The sequence below is a fragment of the Sorghum bicolor genome, chromosome 1 (genome assembly GCF_000003195.3).
Source record: "Sorghum bicolor cultivar BTx623 chromosome 1, Sorghum_bicolor_NCBIv3, whole genome shotgun sequence".
NCBI lineage: Eukaryota > Viridiplantae > Streptophyta > Magnoliopsida > Poales > Poaceae > Sorghum > Sorghum bicolor.
Window position 1 is genome coordinate 74,747,397 of NC_012870.2, and position 13,118 is coordinate 74,760,514.

The 13,118-nt window shown below is 40.7% G+C and overlaps 1 protein-coding gene across 4 annotated transcripts; it reads left to right on the forward strand.

Annotated features, from left to right (window-relative positions):
- Positions 1,849–12,281, forward strand: LOC8081911. 4 transcript variants are annotated; one of them, XM_021449379.1, is made up of 16 exons: positions 1,849–1,960; positions 4,971–5,059; positions 5,147–5,284; positions 5,373–5,500; positions 5,593–5,868; positions 6,074–6,204; positions 8,544–8,659; positions 8,923–8,982; positions 9,088–9,159; positions 9,230–9,295; positions 9,387–9,506; positions 9,595–9,719; positions 9,791–10,063; positions 11,608–11,738; positions 11,844–11,885; positions 11,956–12,281. In XM_021449379.1, exons 1-16 carry the CDS (start codon positions 1,890–1,892, stop codon positions 12,059–12,061), a joined length of 1,944 nt encoding a protein of 647 aa, XP_021305054.1. In that variant the 5' UTR covers positions 1,849–1,889; the 3' UTR covers positions 12,062–12,281. The 4 variants fall into 4 exon arrangements, with proteins under 4 accessions (XP_021305054.1, XP_002465724.1, XP_021305061.1 ...); XM_002465679.2 differs by having other exon boundaries at positions 1,852–1,960; positions 11,974–12,279; XM_021449386.1 differs by lacking the exon at positions 1,849–1,960 and adding an exon at positions 2,941–3,175.

The window sequence follows — 13,118 nt, forward strand, 5'->3', positions numbered from 1 at the left end:
ATTTTGTAACGAATCTTTAGATATCTAAATGATCTTAAAAGAAAAAGTTGTTAGCTAAAATACTATAGATTTCTTTAAACTCTATAATTTTTATATAAAGTATTATTTCATATGAATTTATATAGCATCTTTTCTTAATATATAATTATGAAAAATTTAGTTCATCCAAAATCTGTCCGCCAGCCACAAGCCTTGAATAACACGTGGTTGTATACTCTATCTTTATCTCCCTCAGTGTCCTTGCCTTTCCAAGCTTTGCCTTTCTTCCTCTTCTTTCCCTGCACGGTCGAAGCTCGTCTTTCTTCTCAAGAAAATGCTCGATATAAATTCACATGGGGCCATGCCTTCGTCACCATGGTCATTGTAGAGATCGAGTTCCTTGGCCTCTCGATCGCCTCTGATCTACATACAGAGATCAAGCAACAAGCTCACACTTCCATCGATGGAGAAGGATGGCGTGCTGAATCTGGCGGCGGTGGAGGCCACCGCAGCGGAGTCGGAGACGTTGACGGGAGTTAGGGACCCATCAGTTGACGTGGGCACAAGCGCAGTGTGCCAGCATGAAGAGCAAGGCCCGCGGAATACGCCATGCTCAGGACCCGCCAGGGCATCTTCATGTTCGGGGAGCCCAAGCTCGGGTCCTTGGTCAAGGCCAAGTGAGATCAGCTAAGGATGAGTTGTTCCAGTCATTTTTCTGGTCCGCCAGCTCATACGAGTTACAATAGCTCTTCTCTAGCGTGATATAGATTCAATTCCAAAACATATTTGTTATGTATGTACGTGACGTGGACTCATAATAAGATATGTAGAATTTTATAATGATAAACTGCAGAGATTATTTGAATCTTAAGTATCTGAATAGAAATCATAATCAAAATATTGGTGCGTGGGTATGAAGATAGAAATATTGCATCGACCAAATAAAAATGAACAGGACTCTTATGTGGCCGATCAAACAGAAAAGACAACCGAACAAAAAATAGGACGTACGGACATGGCAAAAAAGAATGAGACTCCTAGGGTATATGGATACACCTTTTTTAGTTTCAATTTGTTTATTTATTTTTCTGATACTTTTTGATTTTTTTATAAATGTAAAAAAGTATCTAATCTATCTGTATCTTCGTTTGTTTAAATTGGTCACACCTCTTTTTATTTTTTATTTTCTTTTTTAGTACTTTCCAATTTCTCTTATAAATGCTAAGAACTATCTAATCTATCAATATCTTCTTCTAGAAGTTTGCACTACAAGTGCCCCATGCTAGCGATGGCCATTTGCTTGGCATCACACGGTCACGACGATGACTCAAAAACAAGTAGCAGGAATAAGAGAGCTCATGGAGAGCTAGCTCCACAAAGGAACATGAGAGAGAGGCAGAGAGCTTCTGGAGAGAGAAACAAAATAATAATATTATAATAATGCTTTAATTTTAGTTAATATTAGCCTATAAGATTTTGTATCATGGGTTCATGATGAATTTTGGTAAAAAACTATAGCCTAAAAATTATGATTGTAGTCTAACTAAAGTGGTTTATATAATAGTTAATTTAAAAGAATAATTATGGTTGTATTCTAACTAAAGTGGTTTTTATAATAATAGTGAATTTAAAAGAATAAGTTTCTTCTCCCATTATAATACGAACATATTTGCTAATAATTTTAAATTACAAAAATAATAAATGTCACAAGCTATACTTAAAAAATACATTTAGTCCCCTTAACGTTCTTTGGAAGGACGTTTTTTAAAAAATGGTGTGGGGCGCCTAGAAACATTTAATAAAAAGGTAATAAAAATAAAAAAAATCCCTGTTTTCTGCCTCCCACAAAGCCTCTCGCACACACGTAGAGGAGGAGCAATCAGCGGAGGAGCAGGAGCAATAGGCGGCGGATGCGCACAGCGGGGGAGCAGGCAGCGGAGGCAACGGACGGCCGGGCGAAGCAGGCGGCGTCGCATGGAAGGTATGCCTCCAAACCCTAGAAATTCGTCTACCTCCTCCATCCGTTTTTTCTATCTTTGGTCGACAGCTGGCTCCTTCTTCCGATGTTCCTCTCCTTTTTGCATCAATCGTGTGAGGATCTCTCTGTGTGAGCCGGATCGTTCCCGTGGGTGCGGCGTTCCAATAAATTTTGTTTTTTCTTTGTTCCCGTGGCTCAAGCATTTTTGCTATGTTCTGAAACTCTACATTGCAACCTAATTGAAAGAAGCAATTTGCGTACCTATGTGCCCAAATATTTTTTACTTTCGAATTGTCATCCAAGGTTCGGAATTAAGATGTGACTGTAAGAAATGTTTTAAATCAGACATAATAAACCTATACATAGTGGCGGAGTCAAAAGTTTTATAAAGCATGAGCGTAATGTCATAGTAATACTAACAAGAAAAACATGATAAAAGATTATAAGAGGAGTTAAATACTAAGAGAGCAGTGACTCGCTGACTAAGTTTAAGCATGCTTAAGCGTTCCTAATCTTTTAAGCTGTGATACAGTAGACATTATAATTTTGATCTTAAATTGAATAAATAAAGAAGAGAGTGGAGAGAAATTAAGAAAGAGCAAATGAATACATAAGTTTTTGTCATCTCCCCTCTTTCCTTTTTATAGGAAATATGTGAGGGAAAATTTTCATAATTTCCTCTAATAGGGTTTGTATTTTTTTTTAAAAAATTAGAGAAATCATTATGTCACAATATTATATGATTGAGCCCTGGGAATATTAGTATGATCTCTAATATATATTATTTTAAATATATAAATATATATTAATTATATAGGTGCTAATTTATCAAAAGATGTTAGAAGAAAATAGAAGTTGCTCAAAAAAATGAAAAAGAAAAGAGAAAAAAATTGTATGGGCTTCTATTCAGTGGCCCATCCAACCCACGCCCCGCCGGCTCCTTGCAGCCCAACGCCGACGCTCATCTCCCTCGCAGCGCCGCTCAGCCTCGGTCCCTCAGCGCAGACCGCAGATCTAGATCTGCTCCTTTCCCCACTCGCGCTCAGGCTCGGTCCCAAGATCGGATCTTCCGCGCGTCGGCGGCTCCCTCTCGGCGGCGTCCAGCGACGGAGGGGCAGTCCCAGGCTCGGCGGCAGCGTCGGCGGCTCCCCCCACCTTCTCTCGCCAGTCGCCTCGCGCCCTCGCCTGCGTCCTCCGCGCACCGGCCGACGACCCTGCGTACGCACCTCCCTCTCCCCTCCCGCCTCTGCTGTTCCCGTGGGAGCCCGGCCAGCTGCCCAGGGTGGCCGGGCCTTGGCTCCGCCGGTGCCTATACAGAGCATTGTGTTTGATTCCAATAGCTTTTTCGGTTTGTTTTCTTTTTCATGTGGCTCTAGCGTTGTTGCTAAGTTCTGAAATTATGCATGCATCTTCCCTTCTATAACATAGTAAAGGAACTTAATTAGGAAGAACCAACTAATTAGCAATGAACCATTAAATGACGTATCATTCTGTTGTGCATTTTGCTTGCCTGTAATTGTAAAATAGAATTGTAGAGTCTTCAAAATTTAGCTATGCATATGGAGCAATATAGAGGGCAATTATCAGATATATCTTTTTGTCGATATTATAGACTAGTAATTCTGTGTATAGCACAAGGAACTATTGTTAGTTACTTATAAAGGATCTGCAGCTTTATTCTTGTCTAACATTAGAGTGCCAAACTCTTTTCTTATCCAATACATCATCCAAGGGTAGGAGTGATACATCCAGTGGCCAAACACTTTCTTAGACACCTCCATATCCTAGAGGATTTGGATATATATGATCTAGGATTTAGTTTCTGGTGCCCTACCAAGTTGCCCTACCAAGTTGCCCCTGAGAGAAGCATGCTTCTTCCCATGGGCCACGGCCCGCCACTGAAAGCCACCCTCCAATAGCATTTTTGTTACAAGATTAGAACATATTGTGAAGAAAAAGGAAAATGAGTAGACAAGTACCGAATTTATCAGGGTGTACCTGCCTTCCAGCCTCTGTCCCCAGCTCTCTTCAACAGATTCATCCCTATACTTGGATCTGGAATCTGGATGATCCACTAGTGGTACCTTCCCATGTCCTTGCTGTCATGCGCCTTCATCAGCTCGTGCCAAACTGTTCGAGATCAACATAGCTGCCAGCTGAGCTGGCAAACCTAGGTTTTGCACTATTCGTTTATGATCTGGTGTCAGTTATAAGTTCTTAGATTGAGGTTGCAATTCTGCTTCTGGTGTGCTAATATATCAGTTGATTCTTGCCCCTGTGCTTTTCTCTTTGTGGGTAACTTCATCTATATGTCTTCGGTGCCCTGGATTGTCATCTTCAAAGAAAAAAAATGCAACTGGGGATGAAAAGCTCACATTTGATGACTTACAGGAATACCATCCAGGGACGATCTACTTAATTGATACTCCCTCCATCCCAAATTATAAGGCATTCCAAGAATTTTGGAGAGTCAAAATATTTTAAGTTTGACCATAAGGATGTTCTGCTTTTCATATATAGGCATGCAGCCGTGTGTAGTCAGTTTTTGTTTATAACTATCTCCAAAAGAGTCCTTCTAAACATATCAAGGAATAAGTTTTGTAAGATAGTCTGCTGCTGCCCTTGTTTTTTTTGCTGCAGCAGGAAGTTGGCAAGTCAGTCAATTCCTTGCTGTAATTTCCTAGGACTGCTACAGCAGTCAATCTTCTCGCCACTAGGGCTGTTTCTATCAGCTATAAATAGAAGGTAAAAGCACCAGCCAGCAGTAGTTCAGCTGCTTCACATTCAGAAATCCAGCAAGTGCTTGCTCGTGCAGTCCTTGTGTGTGTGCTGTGCTCACCCTTCCTTCAACCTCCAGCCGTGAGAGTGTGTGTGGGTGCTGGTAAGCTAGCTGCTTACCTGTGCAGGGAGATCAAGGGCCAACAAGTTTCACCAAATTGCTTTTGCAATGCTTTTATGACCATAATGACTACTAATGGTGACCTACTACTACAATTTTATTCTCTGTGGTCAGGGTTGGAAAGATGGCAGATAACCTAACAGGTGATTGCTCAACAAGCTCAAAGAAAAGGAAAAAAGCTTGCAAAAGTAGAGGAGAGCCAAGTGAGTAATTGGTTTGAATTTCTTAACATACTTACACATCTTTGTCATAACAATCACAATAATATCGTGCGATGCTTCCTTATCTAGGAAAATTGCATGTGGATAACATTTTTGAAGAGGAGTTTGGCAGCTTGAAGAACTCTTGTCAAGGAGCATGGAGTGAACTGAGTAAAGTAGTAGTGTCAAACTTATCTCAAAGTGTTGTCTCGCTGGCTTCATTCGATGGTGATTATGCACGTTGGCTTTTAAAGTTTGTATCAAGCCATCACTCTTAATGAAGCCTAAAACCTAATTAAATCATGACTTTCTACAGGGGATATGATGCATTCTGCATGCACAGGCATAGTTATCAAAAATGATTTATGTGGCACAAGTTTCCTGACTTCGGCTAGCCTGGTTAGATCTTTTGATGATGGAAGCAAGATCATGCCATTATTGTCTGTAAGTTTGCTATGTTATCTTATCTCTATCACTTGCTTATGTTGCGATATAACTATTAATATTTAAACCTTTTTCTTGATTTATTATTGCAGATTCAAGCGCACCTTCCAAAAAAACAAGTTGCCCATGGGTGGTTATACAAGTATGACTTGCAATACAATATTGCTGTTATTGAAACCAGGTTCTTCCCTGGTCTTCGAGCAATAAATCTTGAGCATCAGCTGCAATTTGAGTCTCACAGTAAGGTAGTTGCTGTGGGGCGCTGCTTCAAGTCAGGCAAATTAATGGCCACAAGTGGGGTTCTGACTGACGATCCAAGCGGAGTTTATCGGAAAGAACTCATGGTCTCCACATGTGAAATCACCATGGTGCCCTGCTGATCTCTCTTTACTTTCATGTGTTGTGGAAATGAATAATTATGGCATATTGGTGTGGTATCAGTGGTTAAGTATATCATTATATGCACTTAACTTTATCTTTTGGGCATTAAAGTTGCATTTTCTCTTATATAGTTATTTTCTAGTATCGATTTTGTGGTAGGCTTATAGCAGTCATTATATATATTTTTTCTAGATTGGGGTTGGAGGGCCTCTTATTGATTTGGATGGGAATTATGTTGGCATGAACTTTTATGCGAAGAAAAGGACGCCATTCCTGCCAAGGAGTACTATTGCCGAATTATTGGGTAATTTCAAGATATACCGGTATGTTTTTACTATCAGCTATGGTTTTTCGTTTTGTCTAACCTCTACTTTCCTATACATCACTAATTTATACTTAGACATTTGGTCTGCAGAGCACATGGAATACATTTTTGTAAAAGAAAAGTTAAATTAGGACTGCACAAGCTTTTAAAATGGTCATACTGAACTATAAGCCTCATGTTTTAAATGTTGGCACAGCCACACAGATTACATTTATTAACAAACTGGCTGAGCCCATTCTGTCAGAGTCTCATTAGTTCTGTAAAAAAAGGAAATGCATGTTCCCTGAGAGGTAAATCATAATGTTTAAATGCTGACTTTCCTATACGTTGACTTTGTTACAAGTTCCCTATAAATCATATAGAGCCTTTGTTACACAAGCTAGTAAAATTCTATAGGACTATAAGTTGACTTTCCTGTGAAGCACCAAATTATTGTGCTACTTAGAATTAGAAATATGGTCCAAGAATAGATTTTGGTTCGCTATTTTGTGCTAGATGGCAACAGAGCAGTTAGTTTATCCAAAAGATCTTCTGGATGATCATAAATCATTTGTGCTAACAGTGAACTAGTTGTTCAAGGCAGAAATTCTATGCAAGCAAACACCGATCAGTAAACATCTATACTCCTTTTAAAAGGACTCCAATGGTGGTGGCAGTGAATCTGCCACCCCACCTACTCCAATTATCCTTTTTACACATTACCCCTTGAACTTCTTAATATATTGCATAACAAGTAGATCTAAATGGATAGCAATATATAAAATTAAATTGAGGTGAGTATTCCTTGTAGCGAAAAGGTGGGTAACATTATTATTGAAAAATATGCTTTTCTTTATTTTAGGCAATATTTATGATAGCTTTTCCTTTTATCTGTAGCAAAGCATGGGCATGTAGCTAGTATGCAATGAAGTAAATAGCAGTAGCTCATATATATATATATATATATTGTTGTTGTTGTTGTTGTTGTTAAAAGCACTAGATGCTATAAATTTCCTCTGGTCACAAATACTTATTGTTTTGGATATATCTCTGGTCAAACTTTTGAAACTCAAGTGTCAATAAACTTTTAAGTATTTAGGTGCATATATGTTAAAATAATATGCACAGATCCGTGTCAAAAAGTACTTTAATACTATTACAAATTTATTGGATATTAAAATATGTACAATTACAATAGAAATTAGTGGTCTAAGTTATATTTTGATGAATGAAGACTATAGTCGTCCAAATTTCAAAACGACACGTATTTGTGATAAATATAGATAAGGCACATCATTTCTTTTGAGTGGCTAAAATACTTTTGAACTACCCCAATATCCTAGCTCACTGGCTGTTATGTTTTGTTAATTTATTTGCATCAAAAAGAGCATCCTTGACAACAATTTGGTTGCTTCTCACATCTCTAGCTAAATAAGTACCATTTCCATCTAGACCACGTGTACTGTCAAGCATGTATTACAGTTGCCTTGTACTAGATTTGGACTATTGTGTCCATGTTGAAGCAAACAATGATCAAAGTCTCCTTGCAGGTTTTGATATTATAAGTTCTCAAATTCGTCTGTTTCTGTGAGATAGTTAATACTCATATTTTTTTGTATTGCTCCTATTGTTTGCGTAGCTCTTTCACATTCATGCATAAGGTCTCTCGCCCTGGATGGCTAGCTAGTCCTTGGGGGTGTTCTGGTCGCGTGCAACCTTTATGGGGGAAGTCTTCTGGGAGGGTCCTTCGGATCCCTCCGCTGTCTATATTTCTTTCTTAATGAGTGCAGTTCTGTGTTTTCGAGAAAATAAGCATTCATGCATAGATCTTGAATAAACATTTTGGTCCAATTTAACTGTTATTTGCTGATCACTGATTATTGTTTGTGGTGCCTGGTAAAAGATATTGAGGCCAAAACAAAAAATTATGCCTAATTTGAATAGTGGATTCAGAGGGAAGCGAAACATAGTCACATAGCGCTCAACTGCTATTGCAGAGACTATATGTCCATGACTGCATGCTTGCAGGGATGTCAGGGATCCTCACCACTTTATTTTTTTTTCTTGAAGTGTTACTCCAATATGCAGTTTTCCACAAAGTAAACCTCAGGTTGCATAAGTAGGGAGACTAACCCACAACCTATACTCCACAGGATTGTTTGCTCTTTGAACCGTGCTAACTGTATTATCTGTTATCATACGGTGGTTGATAAATCTTTTACCCTTAGTTATGAAACTTTGAATGACATCACTGACCATATCATTGGCTACAAAGGAATATAGAATGCTAATTGTCTTTATCCATCCCACCTTTTCTTTGGTAACTACGCTTGATGAATTTACTATGTTATACTGCAGGGGTGAGCTTAAGAAAGTTGATAGCACAACTGGAAGGAGCACAAAAAAGATACAAGAAACTCCTGCAACCTCCAAGTCCTATTTGGAAGGTGGATGTTCAGACTCTTTTGAGCTAGGTAGTGTTCAAATAACTCCTCAAGACTACTAAACTGTGATGTCGCCTGTTGAGCAGATCATCATCATTTATTTTGAACTATTCATCATTTGTAGGTTTGTCAGCATTTGTGCAAGATTGATTTTACGCTTTTACGTTTTACCTATCTTTACTCTATACTAACATACATGGATGTTCTGCATGAGAATCTAGTATTGTGTCCTTTACCCAAGGATTTCAGTTTATCCAATCTGCTCATTCTTCCTCTCATCTTTTCCGTTTTAGGTAACTCCAGCAGGGAAGATGAGAATGAGCAGGAGTCGTCTTCTTCTAGTTATTCAGAAGGTGAATCAGGCTAGGTTACTAATATCATGCAGAAGTTGTCACCATGTTTCAATGCTAATTATTGATCATTGCTAACACATGGTCACCTTCACCTTGTTTCTCTAGAAAACCCAATTGAGAATGATCCATTTTTTCCCGAGCTGGCCTCCCCTTTCTTGCCAGTTGCTGATGGAGATGGTGAGTCATTGCTTCTAATTTTGCTGTCATTTTAACACATGATGATTAATCACTTCAGTTTGTTCGCCAGAATTTGGGAAATTTTTAATCAAGAAACTAACGTCTCAAGGTTATCCTTTGCCAGCTGTCCTTGATGGTGAGTTTGTTGCTGACTACTCCCTTGCATTGCACATTTTGACAGTTGTATTCCGGTACTCTCATATGTGGTACTACTTTTCTTTAACCAGGAGGCATGCGTTTGGTTAATACTTTTGAAAATGAATTTCCTGATGATATCTGGAGTAAACTCACCAAAAAAGTTGCTGCAAACATGTCTCGTATTGTTGTCTCTCTTGCTTCATTCAATGGTAATCGCATGGCTATAATCTCACTGCATTTTTATTTCTTTTTTATATTTCATCAATAACTATGATTCATTATGATCTCTTCTTGCAGGAGAAGAACGGATTTTTGCTTGCACAGGAATATTTGTAGGCAATCAATCTGACACAAGGATCCTGACTTCAGCAAGTTTGGTTAGAATTTCTGATGATGAAAACAAGATTAATGATAACTTGAAGGTTGGTATTGTATTGTCCTTCTTGAGCTTATTCATTTGAGATACCTGTAAATCCACACATTACTTTTGCAGATTGTTGTACACCTTCCAAACAAACAACAAACTGTAGGGACATTGCAACATTATCATCTGCATTACAATGTTGCTATTGTCAGCATCAAAGGTTTCCGTTGTCTTCGTACAGAAGAATTTCATGATCCAGGGCAAATTAAGCGTAAGGAGGTATTATCTGTAGGACGTATCTTCAAGTCAGGCAAATTAATGGCCACAGGTGGGATATTGATTGACAAACCCAGCAAACTTGACTGCAAAGAACTTATGGTCTCAACGTGTAGAATCAGTAAGGTACACTGAATCTCCAAATTGAAGTCTTTGTTTTCCTCATAAAAGAAAGCCTTTAATTTTCTTAGTGGAACAATTTGTTGCATTACAATATGAACCAATGTTTTTGAGGCGTTGTGGCGAGGCGCGGCGCCCTACCCCCTTCACATCGCCTAGGCGTTTGTGGCGGACGCCTAGGCGACGCCATACACACAATTTAGGCGCCATGAAGGCATTGTGTAAGCTAGAATTTTAGATACTTGTGCAGCATATACATACCTTGTTCCCAATTCTTAAGCCCAGCACAATACTGTATAGCTAAGAGAGTACTACTAATCAGTAATTATCATACTAATCAAATCAAAGGAAGAACTACTTTGTGTTCTTTAAAAGTGTAAAGACTAAAGAAAGAACCAAGCAGATATTATACTAATCAAAGAAAGATCCTTGTGCCCTGTGTTGTTTATAAAGGTCTAAAAAAATAACAACCCAAGAAAGCAGCATTAGTCTCCTCCGTATGTGAGCATCTAACAGGCCAATGTTAATATAAAAAAGCAGCAATATCCAGAGCAGAGTACATGCACCAGAACAGAGGAGGCAGCAGGGGGCTGGGAGATTTAGGGGACCAGAACAGAGGAGGCAGCAGGGGGCTGGGAGATTTAGGGAACCAAAACAGGGGCAGCAAACACACTTACTAGGCAGACGGGCAGGTGCGGACGGGTGACGGAGGAGACTCCAAGCGGGCAGGCAGGCAGGCAGATAACTACGTCACGTGCAGACGGCCAGCGGTAACAAGGACTCGAGTAGGCGGACTTCATCCCAGAGGTGCGCGGAGATGCAGCGCTGCCAAGATGCAAAGATGCAGGGGCGACTCCGTGGCAGGGGCGACCGGCCGGTGGACTCGAGCAGAGGAGCAGCCAAGCGGAGCTCGATGTCCGCCCGCCCCCTTCTCTCTTTCTCTCCCCTCGCCCGCCCCCTTCTCTCTTCCTCTCCCTCGCCCGCACTCGCGGTAAAAGCCTCGAGCAAGAGATTCGCGCGCAAAGAGCAGTATATGCCAGGTCAATTCCCGCCCTTTTGCTTTTGCCGCGGTCGATTCTCGTAGGGCCTTTGTGATTTTGGCGCCCCCCGCAAGTTCGCATCTGGCGTCTGCGGCAAGGCTCTAGGCGTCCGCGGACGCCATTCCTCGCCTACTCGACGCCTAATCGAGTGAGGCGGACGCCATACCATTAGAGGCCGTGGCGACCCCGACGCCCAGCACTTGTAGCACGCCTTGTCGCCTGTCGTCGCCTCAAAAACAATGATATGAACAATTTAATATAACACTACCAAACATTGCCATGCCTTACCAAACCTAGCCAAAGGGGTGTCTAACAAATTGACGGCCACACCTTAGGCAAGGTTTGGGAAATAAATGAGTGCATGACACACGTTTCCTAGGAAATGAAACAAACAACTGTCTTACAGTGTGGCAAAGATTGGCAAAGTGTGAAATGCCTGGCTTCTGTGGAACTACATGCGTAAGGCATTTAAAACATCTTTTCATATGTGGTACTTTGTTTTTATGCTAGGCGGGGATTGGAGGACCCCTGATTGATTGTGATGGGAATTTCATTGGTATGAACTTCTACGGTAGGAAAGAGACTCCGTATTTACCAAGGGATACAATTATGAAATTATTGAACTATTTTGATGGAAAAGGGTATGTCTTATATATGTTTATATGTAGACCTATCTGATCATTGTAGTCTTTTAAAAGCTAAGTTAATTATTTCTGGATGCTAAACTGTTTTGTGTCTTGTTGTAGGGACGTCTCTCCTGAGATTATGGACAACCAAAACAGAAACAGGTTTGTGTGTTTTTTAATTGTGAAGCGGCTCAATCATATTTGCTCACATTGTTTCACGTCAGTAATTCAGTGACTTGTTCAACAACAGATGGCCTGTGCCCAAGTTGCGTTGGCACTATCCTACCTTCTCCCGCCATCGCAAGATAGAGCCACGTGGTCAATATATAAAATATTAATAATTTATATCCATGCCTATCTAGTCTTGAACATGTTGAATTGGTTGCTATCTACTATGGGGTAGCTAATGGCTTGATTAGCTTGAACTCCTCGATTGAACTCCTGTGTGTGGTGCAAGGGCAGATCTGACAAAGCACTCTTGAACTCTACGAAGTTACAGATTGATTTGATCTCTATGATCTATATGTTATATATGTCTATTTATTTAGAATTATATCACTCTCTGTGTTCCCTGTTGGCAAGTCCCATACGAGAAATGCTTCTTAACCTCATCTATTTTCTTCATTAAATTTGAAACGCCGTACGCTGGATTACTTGAAACCACGAGCGCATATGGCTATCTCCTATATGCATTTGGCTTTCAAACGGAGTTGTGCGTTTGTATTTATACATACCAGTTAGTACTATTAGTCAAGTGTAAACTATACAGATTCTTAAATTGACAGAAAACTCAGCTAATTTATAGGGCCCGCTTGAATGTGTTGATGGATGACGAATAGTTGACCGACTTTGACACAAATGAATTAATAACTGTGATCAAAGTTGAAAAGTTCCTTTCAAAAACTAAGAAAAATCTCGCTCTCTAATTTAGAGTGTCGGTTATACTATACCACAGTCCCAAGGGGGAGCAACCGGCCAAGGCCTCCCGCACAGGCAGAGCACAGCCGGTCAGCCACACTGCCCAGGCACCGGCACGCGATCAGCGAGCGGCGGCCGGCGGCGGAGCAGCAGGCCGCGCGGTCAGCAGGCGGGCGCGCCCTCCTAATCCCCCGGCCCCTTGCAGCACAGCCAGCACTACACCCCTTCTCTGCGCTGCGCATCCCTGGGCTGGGCTGGGCTGGGCTGGGCGACTCACCATCAATCGGCGGGTTGGTGGCTGCTCTCTTCACCCCGCCGATTGTGCTCAGTTCATTCTCGGTCTTCCTTGTACTCGGTCTCTTCATCGGCGGGAAGAAGCTGGCCAGTTCATTCTAACTGCCCTCTCCTACTTTCGTTCGTCATGTTGTTGTGCTGTTAGGAAAACACTATGGACGGATTTTTGTTTGAGTGCTGATA